Source organism: Nannospalax galili, unplaced genomic scaffold (genome assembly GCF_000622305.1).
Source record: "Nannospalax galili isolate Female #2095 unplaced genomic scaffold, S.galili_v1.0 scaffold386, whole genome shotgun sequence".
Lineage (NCBI taxonomy): Eukaryota > Metazoa > Chordata > Mammalia > Rodentia > Spalacidae > Nannospalax > Nannospalax galili.
Genome location: NW_008356676.1, coordinates 3,018,794 through 3,032,073, shown reverse-complemented (window position 1 = coordinate 3,032,073; position 13,280 = coordinate 3,018,794). Strand labels below are relative to the sequence as shown.

The window sequence follows — 13,280 nt, the reverse complement described above, 5'->3', positions numbered from 1 at the left end:
GTGCTGCATGCCTTTAATCCCAGCACTCTGGAGGCAGGGGCAGGCTCTGTGAGTTTCAAGCCAGCTGGGGCTTCAGGGAAACTCTGTCTCAAAAAGACTAAAAAAAAAAGATCATTCTAAATCTTACAAATGTTAATCTTGCAAATGATACTATATTGAGCATGTGATAAAAAAATGTGCTGAAAAAATGAAAGGAGCTTTCTTATCAAAAAGGGATTTCAACACTAGTAATTATGCAGTATACAATCAAGTTTTAAAAAAAACCTGAATCTTTGTGTATGAGTGTATTGTCTGCACGTATGTGAGTGCACCTATGTAGTGCAATCCTGCAGAGGTCAGAGGAGGGCATCGGATTCCCCTGGAACTGGAGTTAAGGACAGTTCATAGCCACCCACTGTGGGTGCTGGGAATGGAACCCAGGTCCTCTGCAAGACCAGTCAGTACTCTTAACTGCTGAGCCATCCATCTCTCCAGCCCACAATCAAGAGTTTTTAATGTTAAGCAGAACTACTGAATTTAGTAAGTCATCAAATTTGGGTCTTTGTTTTATTTGTAATAAACAAGTTACAAGTCATTTACCTACAAAATAATGGTTAACATTTATTCCTTAATTCACAAAAATATCACAAAACCAAAATCCTTCCCAAGAAAACTTCCCTGTCCAAAACATTACTAATGTTTAGCCTAGGCTTCAACTCAGTTTGAGGATGACAGAGTGAAATTTCTTTGTTATACAATAAAGATCTTAACTGTTCAGATGAACAATCTGGTTAAGATAAAAACATTTCCCTTTTCAATCTTATTAAACAAAAAAGCAGGGTTAGGGATGTAACTCAGTGATTAAACACTATCTAGCATTTCTGAAGCCCTGTCTGACTCACAGTAACATACAAACTTTAACAATGGCAAAAAAAAAAAAAAAAAAAAAATTGGCCATAAAATAACACCATTGACACCACTGAGAAACTGTTTTGTGTGCTAAGACCAGTGTTTACAACATATTGAATTAAATAAAACTTAGAAAGCCACAGGCCAACTAAGGCACATCTGCCCTTTTGAGAAAACATAATGCTGGAATGAGCATTTTATTTCACCGAAAATGTTAAACATAAATGTTCTGTAAAATTTTTGATGCCCTAAGGGAGCACCATGCTTTTAATACTTTTGTGTCTCTTTCCATTTTCGTCTTATGATTGCTTCATTAAAACATTTAGTACCTCATCTCATAACACATTCCTCTGTCCCCTGCCAGGGTATAAAAAAATGATAGTGTTCTGTTACTAGAGAATAAACATAGAAGCTGGAAACTTATGGAAGATAATACTAACTGGGTAAATAAGTCTGAGTATAGCGCTGAGGAGATAGCTTAGTTGGTAAAGCACTTGCCTTACAAGCATGAGGACCTGAGTTTGATCCCCAGAACCCATGTGAAAAAGCTAGGCATTTAGCACACACTAGAAAAGCTATCCCTAGGAAGTGGAGACAGGTACACTTCTGGGGTTTGCTGGCCAGTAACAGACCCTGTCTCACAAAACCAGATGGATGGCACCCGAGGAACAACACTCAAGACTGACCTCTGGCCTCCACACACATGTGCACACTCATGTACTCCCTCCAACATGAACATACACAAAAACATTTTAAGAAAAATAGACTATGAACATCTGATCATATGTCATGTGCATGTATCATGACAACAATTGTGATTAAACTTGTCAAGAAATAAACACTTATATTTTCGTGTATTTAGTCTATTTATAGACTTCTCCTTACATTAGAACAAAAACAAAGACTAGAGAAACAGAATACAATTCAAAAGAACCGGAGAAGATACACAAACACTATAATAAAATAGAAGTATTTTAGAAAAACATTTCCACTATTGGCCTTAAATACCACTATCCCATTATGCTCTTTACCCGTCAACTTTTAAATACTTCCAAGCTTATAATCAAGAACATTTAGTGCCTTAAAGAAAAAAAAGTTGGAAGGGCTAGGCATAGTAGCACATGGCTATATTCCAGCACTCTGGGAGGCTGAGACAAAAGGATCTCATTTTAAGGGCAGCTTGAGTTACCTTATCTGCAAAACACAAAAACAAAAATCCAATAAAATTTTACTGATACACAAAACAGTTCTATTCACAGCTTAAAAAAATTTTTTTTTTTGGTCTTTTTTGAGACAGGGTCTCCCTGTAGCCCCAGCTGACCTGGAACACGCTATGTGGACCAGGCTGGCCTCAAACCCACAGAAATACGCCTGCCTATGCCTCTCAAGTGCTGGGATTAAAGGCGTGCACCACCACACCTGCCTCAGAGCTTAAATTTTAAAGTTCTTGATTTAAATTTTAAAGTCACTGGATTTTACAGTTGAGAGACTGTTAATCTCAGTAAAATGCTGGTTTTATCCTATATAGATATTCAAAACCAGCATTACTCAACAAAACAGTAAATATCACTTCTTTCCTGCGGGTAGTAACACACACCTTTAGTACTATATATTTGGAAGGCTGAGGCATGGGAATCACTTGAGCCCAAGAATTCCAGACTAGCCTGGACAACATAGTAAGTTCTCCCACCTCAGAAAAATAAAGAAAAAGAAAAATACCAATGACAAAAACCCAGAAATGTTCTTAATGTAGAATCCTCCAAGATGAACACCAAAACTACACAGACAAAATATTTTAGGATTCATGTAATTTTTTATGAGGAAGACAATGAATAAAAACTTATACAAATATGTCCAGTGAAAAAAGATTGGTCTTCTGACTCAGAAGAATATTATCAGGTTGAGATTAAAAAAAAAATACAAACGTACAAAATAAGTTAGCAACTTACTTTTTAGAAAATATTATAGGTAATTGTTAACACTATTTGAATATCCTTTTTAGATGAAAACTGTTTACTTTTTGTAAATGTACATTTTGTATTCCAAAGTTAATTTACAAGCAAAATTCTCTTTTGTTGTTGCTGTTTTTACTTTCTGTGAGATTACAGCCATTCTTTACATTACAAACATATGAAATCACCATATGGTCACCCAAATATACACTTTATACATACATATATAGTACATATATATATTATACACATACATGTATTTATATGTGTATCTTTCTTCCTCAGTTGAGCAACCAAACTAAAACTTAGCAAACTATATTTAAGACAGAAACCAGTGTATTAAAAAAAATTCACTGCGTTAACACTGTGGAAACCCACTATACTGTTCTGAAGAATATTACCTTTCAAAACACTATCTACCAATTCCTATCAAAGCACTTTTTCTACCATAAAATTAAACAGAATTAGTCCAATGGCAAACACTAAATATCAAACTACTGGATTTTCAGCACAGCAAATTATTAAGTAACTTGAGTGCTAAAATTTTGTAACGTCTAATTACCTAAGTGTTTTTTTTTTGGGGGGGGGTTGTGTGTCTTTTTAAGACTGGGTCTCCCTGCAGCCCCAGCTGGCCTGTAACTCGATATGTAGATGAGGCTGGAGATCCACCTGCCTCTGCCTGTTCTGGGATTAAAGGTGTGGGGTGCCATGACTGGTTTAAATTACAGTATTTTAAACATTAACTTTTCTAAGTGAAACCTGCAGTTAAAGCCTGTATCTCCTCACAAAGAGATAAGGGTACCTCTCTACAGTACTTTACATGGCCATAAAACACCTTATGGAGAAAGTAGTAAGAAACCTTACTGACCCTGGGCATTTCATTCATGCGCTACCCGCACCCAAAAATCTTCATCAGAAACTGAACTTGAACTTTCTGACTCAGACTCCATTTCACTGAATCTGCCTAAATCCCATTCTGTACTAGATTCACTAGGTGTATCTTCTTCTTCAGTAAGAAAACTCTGGCCAGGTTCAAGGCAGGAAGGATAAACACGAGCTGAGAGACAAAAAAAATTAGAGTCAAACTGCAAGAGGCCTAATGTGGTACCTATTTTAATCCACTGGTCTTCTCCACCATCATATTCATACACAGTCACTCTGTTCTTTTTCCACTGTGGCGTATGTGAGGTGATAAGCAACAATTTCTGGCCATGTTTGATAAGCCGGGAGTTGTTGGTCTCTAACACGAAGGGAATATCATTAATTTGTCTCCATTCTGCACTAGCTGGGTTGTAGACTTTCATGACTGGGATGCCACAGATACAATAGATCTCATCATTGAAGACACAGGCTTCCCGAAAATCACTGCGCTTCAGAGAAACGCATTTCAGCCATGAATTATGGTTAGGATCATAACAGAACAAGTGCTTACTGCTGAGAGCATAGAGGTAGTTCTGAACTACCATCAGGTCAAAGGATATAAAGGAACGGGGCAGTGGAGCCACTAATGCCCACTGGTTCCTCTGAACACTGTAGCATTCCACTTCCTTCAATTTAGCTCCAGTAACAGGGTCTCGCCCACCCAGAATGTAAATGTGGCCATTCAGGTACGCCACATCCATGCCCTCCCGACACAGCAAGCGATCTGCCAGTTGGTGCCAACTATTTTGGGCTGGTTTATACACCCAAAGGTCTTTCCTGGGCTGCGCAGCGAGATAGATGTCGTGGTCTGGAGAGACACAGACAGCTAAGGTGGTGACAGTCCTAGTGTGAGCAAGACAGGTCACTGGTGAGGGCACTTTATAAATATCTCCTGAGTACGGGTCACAGCAGAGAAAGGGATCTCTAGGGTGTCCAAAGAACATCACCATCCTCTTGGCACACACGCCCAGCCTCTGGGGCATATTTTCTTCTGTAGGCACAAGGATGCCGGTGCTGCTGTGGCTGCTGCCGGTGTTGTTATTGCTGCTGCTGCAGCCTGGCACTGGCACCACAGGCTTGTGCAACCTGTCCCTATACCGCAGCTGCAGAAGGGCCCCGTCGATGACGTCCAGGCAGTACTTCTTCACGATGGGCTTGGTCAGCAGCCCCACCAGATAGTCCTGATCTTCGGCCCCAAAGTGTGCCCAGCGGACACACTTGAGGACTTCGGCCGCGCTAGGGCCCCGCTCTTTGGGCGCCGCCTCCAGCCACTGCAGTGCCACGTGGCACACCGTCTTCTCGCTCTCCACATCCAGGCTGTCCAGGCGCAGCACGGCCAGCAGCTGGGCCAGGGTCAGGTCGGCCAGGCTCTCCTCGCGAATGGAACCCATCCTGCTGAGCTGCTTGAAGTTGTGCGCGATGAAGGCCTGGGCCTGCGACCGCAGCTGGTGATGGTCGAAGGCGTCGGCGAACTTGAGGATGGCAGTGCAGTTGCTCAGGTCCAGGCGGCGCGCCAGGAACGAGGCACAGGCTTCGCGCACATACTCCAGCTGCAGCATGTCGGACGCCGCGTACAGGCGCTGCACGTTGGCCTCGCTCAGCGACACGCGGCCAGTGTAGCAGTAGTCCACCAGTACCTCGAAGGACTCGGCGTCCACGTCGTGCATCGTCACGTTGGCCTGCTGGCTCTCGTACATGCCGCCCGTGAACATGCTCTTGAAGTAGGGGCACGCCGCGGCCAGCACGTTGCGGTTGCAGTTGAACAGGCGGCCTGTGCCAGGCCCGCTGCCGGGCGTCACCACCTCGATGGTCACGTCGCACAGCAGCCGAGCATCGTAGAACGACTTGAGCTGGGCCAGGAGGGCGGCCGAGTGCGCCGTGTCCTTTAACTCCTCCGGGCCCGTGAAGAACGCCGACACCGAGGGCTTGGAGATCCGCTTGGGCCGCCTCCCGCCGCGGGGGCTGGAGAGGCGGCGGGTACGCGGGGCGTCCTCCCGGGACTGCATCGCGGAGATGACGGCGGGGCGCCGAGGGCGAGTACGGCTACAGGAGCCGAGGTAGCGGCGTCTGCAAAGAGACCAAAGCACGGGTCCATTTAATTCAAACCCACGCCGCCGTTCCGCCTCCTTCTATCTCGTACCCCGCGGGCGACTCACCCAGAAACCACAGCGCGCCGCTTCGCCCCTCAGCTTCCACACACGAGCGCCTGACCCACTACAAAACCCACCTCCACAGCGGTTCTGAGTAGCAAATTACAGCTCCCAAGTCGCTTTTCGCGCCTCGAGGCATCATGGGAGTTTTAGGATTCTCGGGAGGAAAGCGAACGTCAGGAGCCGCTTGGCATTTTGGGAGTTGTAGTTCATATAATGTCACTAGCTTTTTCGTTTTGTTTTCAGTCTGCTCCCTTGTATTAGAAAGCGCTAGTTCTCTTGGGATTTATTTTACGGTTTAGAATTTCCGACTTAGAATCTTGATTAGTCTCTAGTATGTGTCTGGCTTTTTAAATAAAGTTGTTTTTGTTGGTTTTTTTTTTTTTTTTTTTTTTTGGTCTTTTTGAGACAGGGTCTCCCTGGAGCCCCAGCTGTCCTGTAACTCACTATGTAGGCCAGGCTGGCCTTGAACTCACAGAGATCCCAGTGCTGGGATTAAAGGCGTGCGCCACCACGCCCTGCTTAAATAAAGTTGTTTTTAAATATTTTTATTATATTTATTTTATGTGTATGAATGTAGTGCCTGCATGTATGTGAGTGCACCCGTGTCGTGCACTGCCTCGGAGGTCAGAATAGGGCTTCGGATTCCCCTGAACTGGCGTTAAGGACGGTTCGTAGCCGCCCACTGCGGGTGCTAGGAATTGAACCCGGGTCCTCTGCAAGAACAGTCCGTGCTCTTTACCGCCGAGCCATCTCTCCAGCCCCGATTTTTACCTTTTGTAAAATGTCAGTAACAGTATTTGATTAGATTGTGTGACAATTAAATGCGTTACATTGCTTTGACTCTTAATAGTTTCTCAGAATCTAAAAGATCAGAGAGCTTTACTTTTTCTTATAGCCTCTCAGCGTACCCCTGTTATTCCAGCTGGCCTGGAACTCGCTGGGTAGGTCAGATTGGCTTCGAACTCACAGAGATCCACAGCCTACCGAGGGCTGGGATTAGAAACTACGCCACCACGCCAGGCTTTTTACAATATTTTATTAAAAACGAAGGAACAATGCTCAGACTAGGGAGACCCTGTGGAGGGGGAGTGGGAAAAGGGGAGAGAGGACAGGGGACAGGGGAGAGGGGAGGGGAGGGAGAGGGGAGAGGGGAGGAGAGTGGAGAGGGGAGAAGCCGACCAAAATGAAATAACACTGATTAAATATTATGAGCCTACAGAAAAAAACTCCTGTAAGTTTCTTCACAGATGTTTGTGCTTTGGTTGGTTTGAATAGATTTTATTTTTAGGACAGTTTTAGACTTGCAGAGCAGAAAATACAGGGAACTCCCATACAAGTCTCTGCCTCACAGTCTCACCTCTACCACACAGTCTCACCTATTAACATCCTGCATTACTATCTAATTTGTTAGAAATGATGACTAGCAATGCACTAATGCATTAATATTGAAGTCTGTAGTTAGAGTTCACTCTGTTATACAAATTTATGAGTTTTGATAAATGTGCAACAAAAATTATAGTATCACACAAATTAGTTTCACTGCCAGAAATCTTTGTATTCCACCTGTTTATTCTTCCCTCTTCTTCAAACTGTAAGGACTGCCCCACCCCACCCCCATTTGTACTGTGGACTGAACCCAAGGTCTCAAACATGCTAAGAAATTACTCAATTATAAACACCACCAGCCCAACCATTATCTTTTTGCTGTCATTTTGAGAATTGTGTGGAGGAGTTACTATTATTTTGAGAATTATGTGGAGGAGTTACTAGTGATAAAACTGGATGAATAGACTTCCACTATTGCCTTCCCCTTAATAACCATCTCCAAGGAAACCATCTGCAGCCTCTAATTATTTAGTAGCCCTTTTCCTTTGTACAAAAATAATAAAGACTTGTTCTAGGGATAATCAAAAGAACACAATGGAAATCAGAGGCCTGCTGGATATTTAGCTTCCTTTTAGATCCAGTGGTTCAAGCACTTCCTCACTTTGTGTGAAGCTGCTGACTTAGTTTTGAGCAATCCATTCAGGCTTTACATACTCCATGCATCTCAGGCCTTTGAACTGGATGAGCATATCAGACCCACCAGTGAGAAATTACTGTCTTCCTCCCCTATTATAGTCTATCACTGTTCCCAATCTGGCTATTTCTCTTTTCTTTCTTTCCTACCTTCTATTAATTTCCAAGAAGAAACTCACTGGGCCCATGAGATGGATCAACAGGTAAAGGTTCTTGCCATGCAAGCATCAAGACCTGAATTCTGTTCCTGGAACCCACATGGTAGGAGAGAACAGACATGCACATGCACAAACACACACACATTTTAAAAGGGGGAGGAGAGGCTGGAGAAATGGTTCAGCTGTTAAGAGTATTGTCTGCTCTTGCAGAGAATCTAGGTTGAAATCCCAGCACCCACATGGCAGCTAATAACTGTCTGTAACTCCAGTTCCAGGGGATCTGATGCCCTCTTTTGACCTCTGTGAACATTACATAACATGAGTGCACTTACATACATTCAGGCAAAATACCCATACACATAAAAAAATTTTTAATTAAATAAAAAAAGAATATAAGTGGAAAAAAGAAACTCCCCCCAAACTCTTCAGACTCAAGTGGGTTTTTTTCCCCTTACAGGCTTGCAATTTCAAATTCATAGTGCTTCATTTTCTCATAAATACTAGGAAAAAAAAGCTAAAACTCATTGATTTAGGGTGGGCATAGTGGTTCTTGCCTATAACATAGTACTCAGGAGGCAGAGGCAAATTCAAAGTTAGCTTGCAACCTGGGCTATACAGAAAGTTTCAAGAAACACTAAGCTACACAGGAAGACCTTTACCTCAAAAAGAAAGAAACCTCATTAAATCTTTATTCTGTTTTTTTGTTCAAGACAAGGTCTCCCCAGGTGTGGTGGCCCATGCCTTTAATACTGTCCCTCAGGAAGCAGAGGGAGACTGACCTGTCTGTGAGTTTGAGCCCAGACTGGTCTACATAGGGAGTTCCAGGCCAGGTAAGATTGTACAGTGAGACCTATCTCAAAAAAAAAAAAAAATGTCAAGGTCTCTGTGTGTCCCCTGCTGGATTTGAACTTTGCAATTAGGGTGGCTCACAACACCTCTGACCTCCAAGGACATATACACTCATGTGCACATACCCACACACAGGCACATCCAGACACAGATTATTAAAAATATTTTTGTAAGAGAGCTAACCTTTATACAAAGAGTCAATTCACTTTCAAAGTTATCCATAATTTTGTAATACTATAGAATCAAAGGGGGTTTGATGTTGATGCAAAAACATCTCTCATCTCAAAGTGAATAAGAGGGGTTTCTGGATCCAAATAACCATGACCCACAAGCATAGACTTAGGTTACCCCAAATACCATGTTCCAATGTAGTAACCGTTTCATGAAGTTTTTATAGTAGCAGAATAAAGAAAATCATAAGTACGGTTCCTTAGAAATATACTGCAAATGTTAGGTAGATGAATCACAGCAAAGCAGGGAAATCACTGTCACAGGCTTCAGATGTAATCTGATGACACGCTTAGCCTTTGGTTTGGTGGAAACTAGTGACTGTACCTTCCAAAAAGGACTTTACCCAATAGGATGTTAGGTCAAACACAAAATAAATAAGTAAATAAGTAAATGGAAATAAATAGCTATTTAGCAAGCTAAAGATGACCCAAGATAATGTGGCTGTGGACTTGCAGTATACCAGCTCTCCATAGAAGGGTCAGTCACACATAGAATTTTTTATTTTTTAAATTTAATTTTTATTTTATGTGTTTGAGTATCTTGCCTAAATGTATGAGTACACCAATGTCATGCAATGCCTGCAGAGGCCAGAAGAAGGTATCAGATCCTCTGGAACTGGAATTGAAGGTTTCCATTTCCTCTGCAAGAGCAGCCACAGATATTAACCACTGAGCCATCTCTCCAGATCCCAGGCTTGTATAATGCTTAACACAGGTGTGGCTTTTTTTTCTGGGAACTTCAGTTCACAGTGACAACCACAGACTTGCCAATTAAAAGCAGAATCCTAGCTGTGCAGTGGTGGTACACACCTTTAATCCCAGCATTGGGGAAACTTCTGTAAACCTGGTGGTGCATGCCTTTAATCCCAGCACTCAGGAGACAGAGGCAGACAGATCTCTGTGAGATCCAGACCATCCTGGTCTACACACCAAGTTCTAGGCCAGCTGTGGCTACAGGGAGATACTGTCAAAAAAAAAAAAAAAGAAAGAAAGAAAACAAGCAAACAGACAAACCAAAAACTGGAATCCCAGGTGGCACTGTAGGTCAGTGGAAAAGCATATGCCTCCTAAGTGTGAAGTTCTAGATTTGCAAATATTTGTTGAGTGTAGTGGTGCATGCCTGTAGAAGGCAGAGTCAGAAGGTTCAATGCAGTTCAATGCAAGTTCAAGGCCAGTCAGGACTACACAGCAAAACCATGTCTCCAAAAGTGTGTGGGGGGGGGCTTCTTGGCTCAGATCTATAAGCCCAGCAGTTGGGAGGCTGAAGCAAGAAGGATGCCAAGAGTTTGAGGCCAGCCTGGGTTACAATGTGAGTTCCAGGATAGCTTGGACTACAAAGTGAGATCCTGTTTTGAAAGAAAGAAAAGGAAGGGAGGGAGGGAAGGAGGGAGAAAATTAAAAAGATATAACAATCTCTAACACTTGGAGCTAAAATAACGTAATGAGAAAAGTTTTATTTACTCAGATATGCTTTGAAGAAATCTACTTAACAATTGCTAGGTCCCTCTGTAGTCTCTTGTTCAGAATTTCATCTGCAACCTCTGTAAATTTGTATACTATGGCAAAGATAACCTTAGAGATCTCCATGAATATCTCTGAGCATACCCTAACATTGAGCCTGCTCCTTCTGCCAGAGTCACAACTCTGGTTAACATGTCAAGGTGGGCAGAGGTGAAAGTCAGCCTTCTCCAATCCTTGTCCTTATTAGAAACTAAATCTTATTTACCTCTCAGAGTCTTGTAGGCATATGTTTGAGCCATAATTGCATATGTTTCTAGCACAGTTAGAAACTTTTCCTTGTAAACTGGCTAATGCTGCTACTAAAGCTAAGCTGGTACCAAAAAACTTTCCCATTTGGGAAAAAAGTTACTTTAGTGATAGAACTCACCCCAAAGGAAAGGTTAGTTAGTATCTTCTACAAGCACTTCCACTGATACAATTCTGTCTTTCCACGTTTAGTTCTCTGAAAAAATTAAGCAAGCCATCACCTCTACTGAATGCAATCCAATCAAATGCTCTGTGGAATGCCACACACAAGCGTTGTGTTTAGTTCTGATGGTATTTGAGCTTCACTGCCCCCACAAGTCAAAATCATAAAATAATTATGGCCAGGACCATGAAGATGCCTTCCTTCTGGATCCTAATTTGATCCAATACAATATCTAAGTATTGCTGAAGTCTTATTCTAGACAAGTGCTCTACCTTTGAAGTTTCAACTTGTACTGCATGTAAAACAGTGTACCATATATAGACAATACACAAAATACCATACAAAGTTAATTCAAGATGCATAACAATACTAAAGAGACCCAGCATTCAGGAGGCAGAGCCAGAAAGACAAATGTTAAAACTATGAAGCTCCAAAAATATATTTAAAAGCTATTTCTGTGACTTTAGCTTTACAAAGATTCTTAGAAAACAAATCCACAAGACCACAGCCATCATAAAAGGAAAAAAATAATGAACTGGACTGTATCAAAACTAAAAACTGTCATCAAAAGGTATTGATAGAGGGCCAGTAAGATGGATCAGTGGGTAAAGGCACTTGCTATGCAAGCCTGGTGACCTGAGTTCGATCCATAGAACCCACATAAAAGTGGAAGGAGAGAACCTTACTCCAAATATTTGTCCTCTGACCTCCACACACTCACCATTGACACACTCCACACATGCATCATACATAATTTTTAAAAACTGTAAAAGGAACTGATAGAGGCCAGAGTGAAGGTTCAGTGGGTAAAGTGCTTGCCACACTGCAGGGATCCCACTTTGCCTAGTAGGGGAACCTTGCTTCTGTGACGGTGGCACAGGGCCCAGCCCTGGGACTTGTGACCTTTTGCGGCAAGTCAACTTTATTGAAAAATTCAGTAAATTTTTATACAATACGAGGGACTGGCAGCCATGTAGGATTTGGCAATTACATACACACAATTAAATGAGAAACAGGACATACAGCTTTTAGCTAGTGCCAGCTAGGGATGTTTGTAAAGCAGGATGCTTGAACTTTTATTCAGGGTTACCAGTGCCCATCTGGTAATTTATTGGCCACAATATTTTCTTTCTTAGACAAAAAGCATAGTAAACTTTTAGCTTTTAGCCCAGGAGTAAACTTTTAAGCTGGCCTATTCCTTTAGCTAATAAGAGCTGAGAGTTATTTTTTCAGAACAAGGAGGTGGGCTAAGGGCTATTGAGCAAGATGCTTTTCCTCTGAGTGAGGAGCTTAAATTTTTGACCTGACCACGTTTCTCCTGCTAGTCCTACAGTGTTCAAGCAAGACAGGGATTTGAGGGCTGCTGTATTCAGCGCCCCTCCCTTCAGTAGAGAGCATAGCCTGGACTTTCAAAGTTTCAGGTCCATCTTGCCCTAAGGCACGCCATCCTGACTTCCTACACTGTACAACAGTGAGGCCCTAAGTATGGATCCACAGAGCCCATGTAAAACTGGGTATGGTAGCATGAATCTATGATCCCAGTGCTTCTATGGTGAGCTAGGAGGTAGAGACATGAGAGATGGGAAGTAGAGACATGAGAAATGAGAGGCAGAGAAAGGAGAGGTGGGAAGTAGAGACATTGGAGGCAGAGACAGGAGAGATGGGAGGCAGAGACAGGAGAATCTCTGGAAGCTCATGGACCAGCTAGCCTTGAGTGAAAGCAGCAAATAACAATAACAATGACAACAAACAACAAAGGAGAGAGAGAGAGAGTGCCTTTCTCAAACTAAGTGGAAGGTGAGAGTCAATACCTGTAGCTATCTTCTGACCTCCACACAGGTGTCATGTCATGTGTATACCTGCACTCACATACATAAACAGGTACACATATACATGCCATACACACATTATATACACACACAAAGCACTGATAACAAAATACAAAAGTGACACCCTGGGAAAAATATGTATAGGTAAACATATATATGGTAACTACCTACTTTACACATGGCCCAAGACAGTACATTATGCTTTATATGTAAAAATATGTCTCAAAAACTTTAATAACAAAAATATGATGGAGTCTTCTGATTAAAATACAGTCATGCATTACTAAACAACAGGACTCATTTTGAGAAGCACATCATTAGACAGTATCATCATTGTGCAGACATGGTGGA

The 13,280-nt window shown here is 42.3% G+C and overlaps 1 protein-coding gene across 2 annotated transcripts; it reads right to left on the bottom strand.

Annotated features, from left to right (window-relative positions):
* Nucleotides 1-2,988: 2,988 nt before the first annotated feature.
* On the bottom strand, nucleotides 2,989-6,031 carry LOC103751299 (kelch repeat and BTB domain-containing protein 6). Of its 2 annotated transcripts, none has more exons than XM_029556957.1 (2): nucleotides 5,918-6,031; nucleotides 2,989-5,828 (listed from the first exon to the last, which is right to left on the bottom strand). In XM_029556957.1, the coding sequence occupies exon 2, from the start codon at nucleotides 5,765-5,767 to the stop codon at nucleotides 3,719-3,721; it is 2,049 nt and encodes a 682-aa protein (XP_029412817.1). In that variant the 5' UTR covers nucleotides 5,768-5,828; nucleotides 5,918-6,031; the 3' UTR covers nucleotides 2,989-3,718. The 2 variants fall into 2 exon arrangements, with proteins under 2 accessions (XP_029412817.1, XP_029412818.1); XM_029556958.1 differs by having other exon boundaries at nucleotides 5,989-6,027.
* Between the last annotated feature and the right edge of the window lie 7,249 nt (nucleotides 6,032-13,280).

Coding starts and splice junctions, on each gene's coding strand:
- LOC103751299 (XM_029556957.1), bottom strand. CDS start 5,767: ATGCAGTCCCGGGAGGACGCCCCGCGTACCCGCCGCCTCTCCAGCCCC.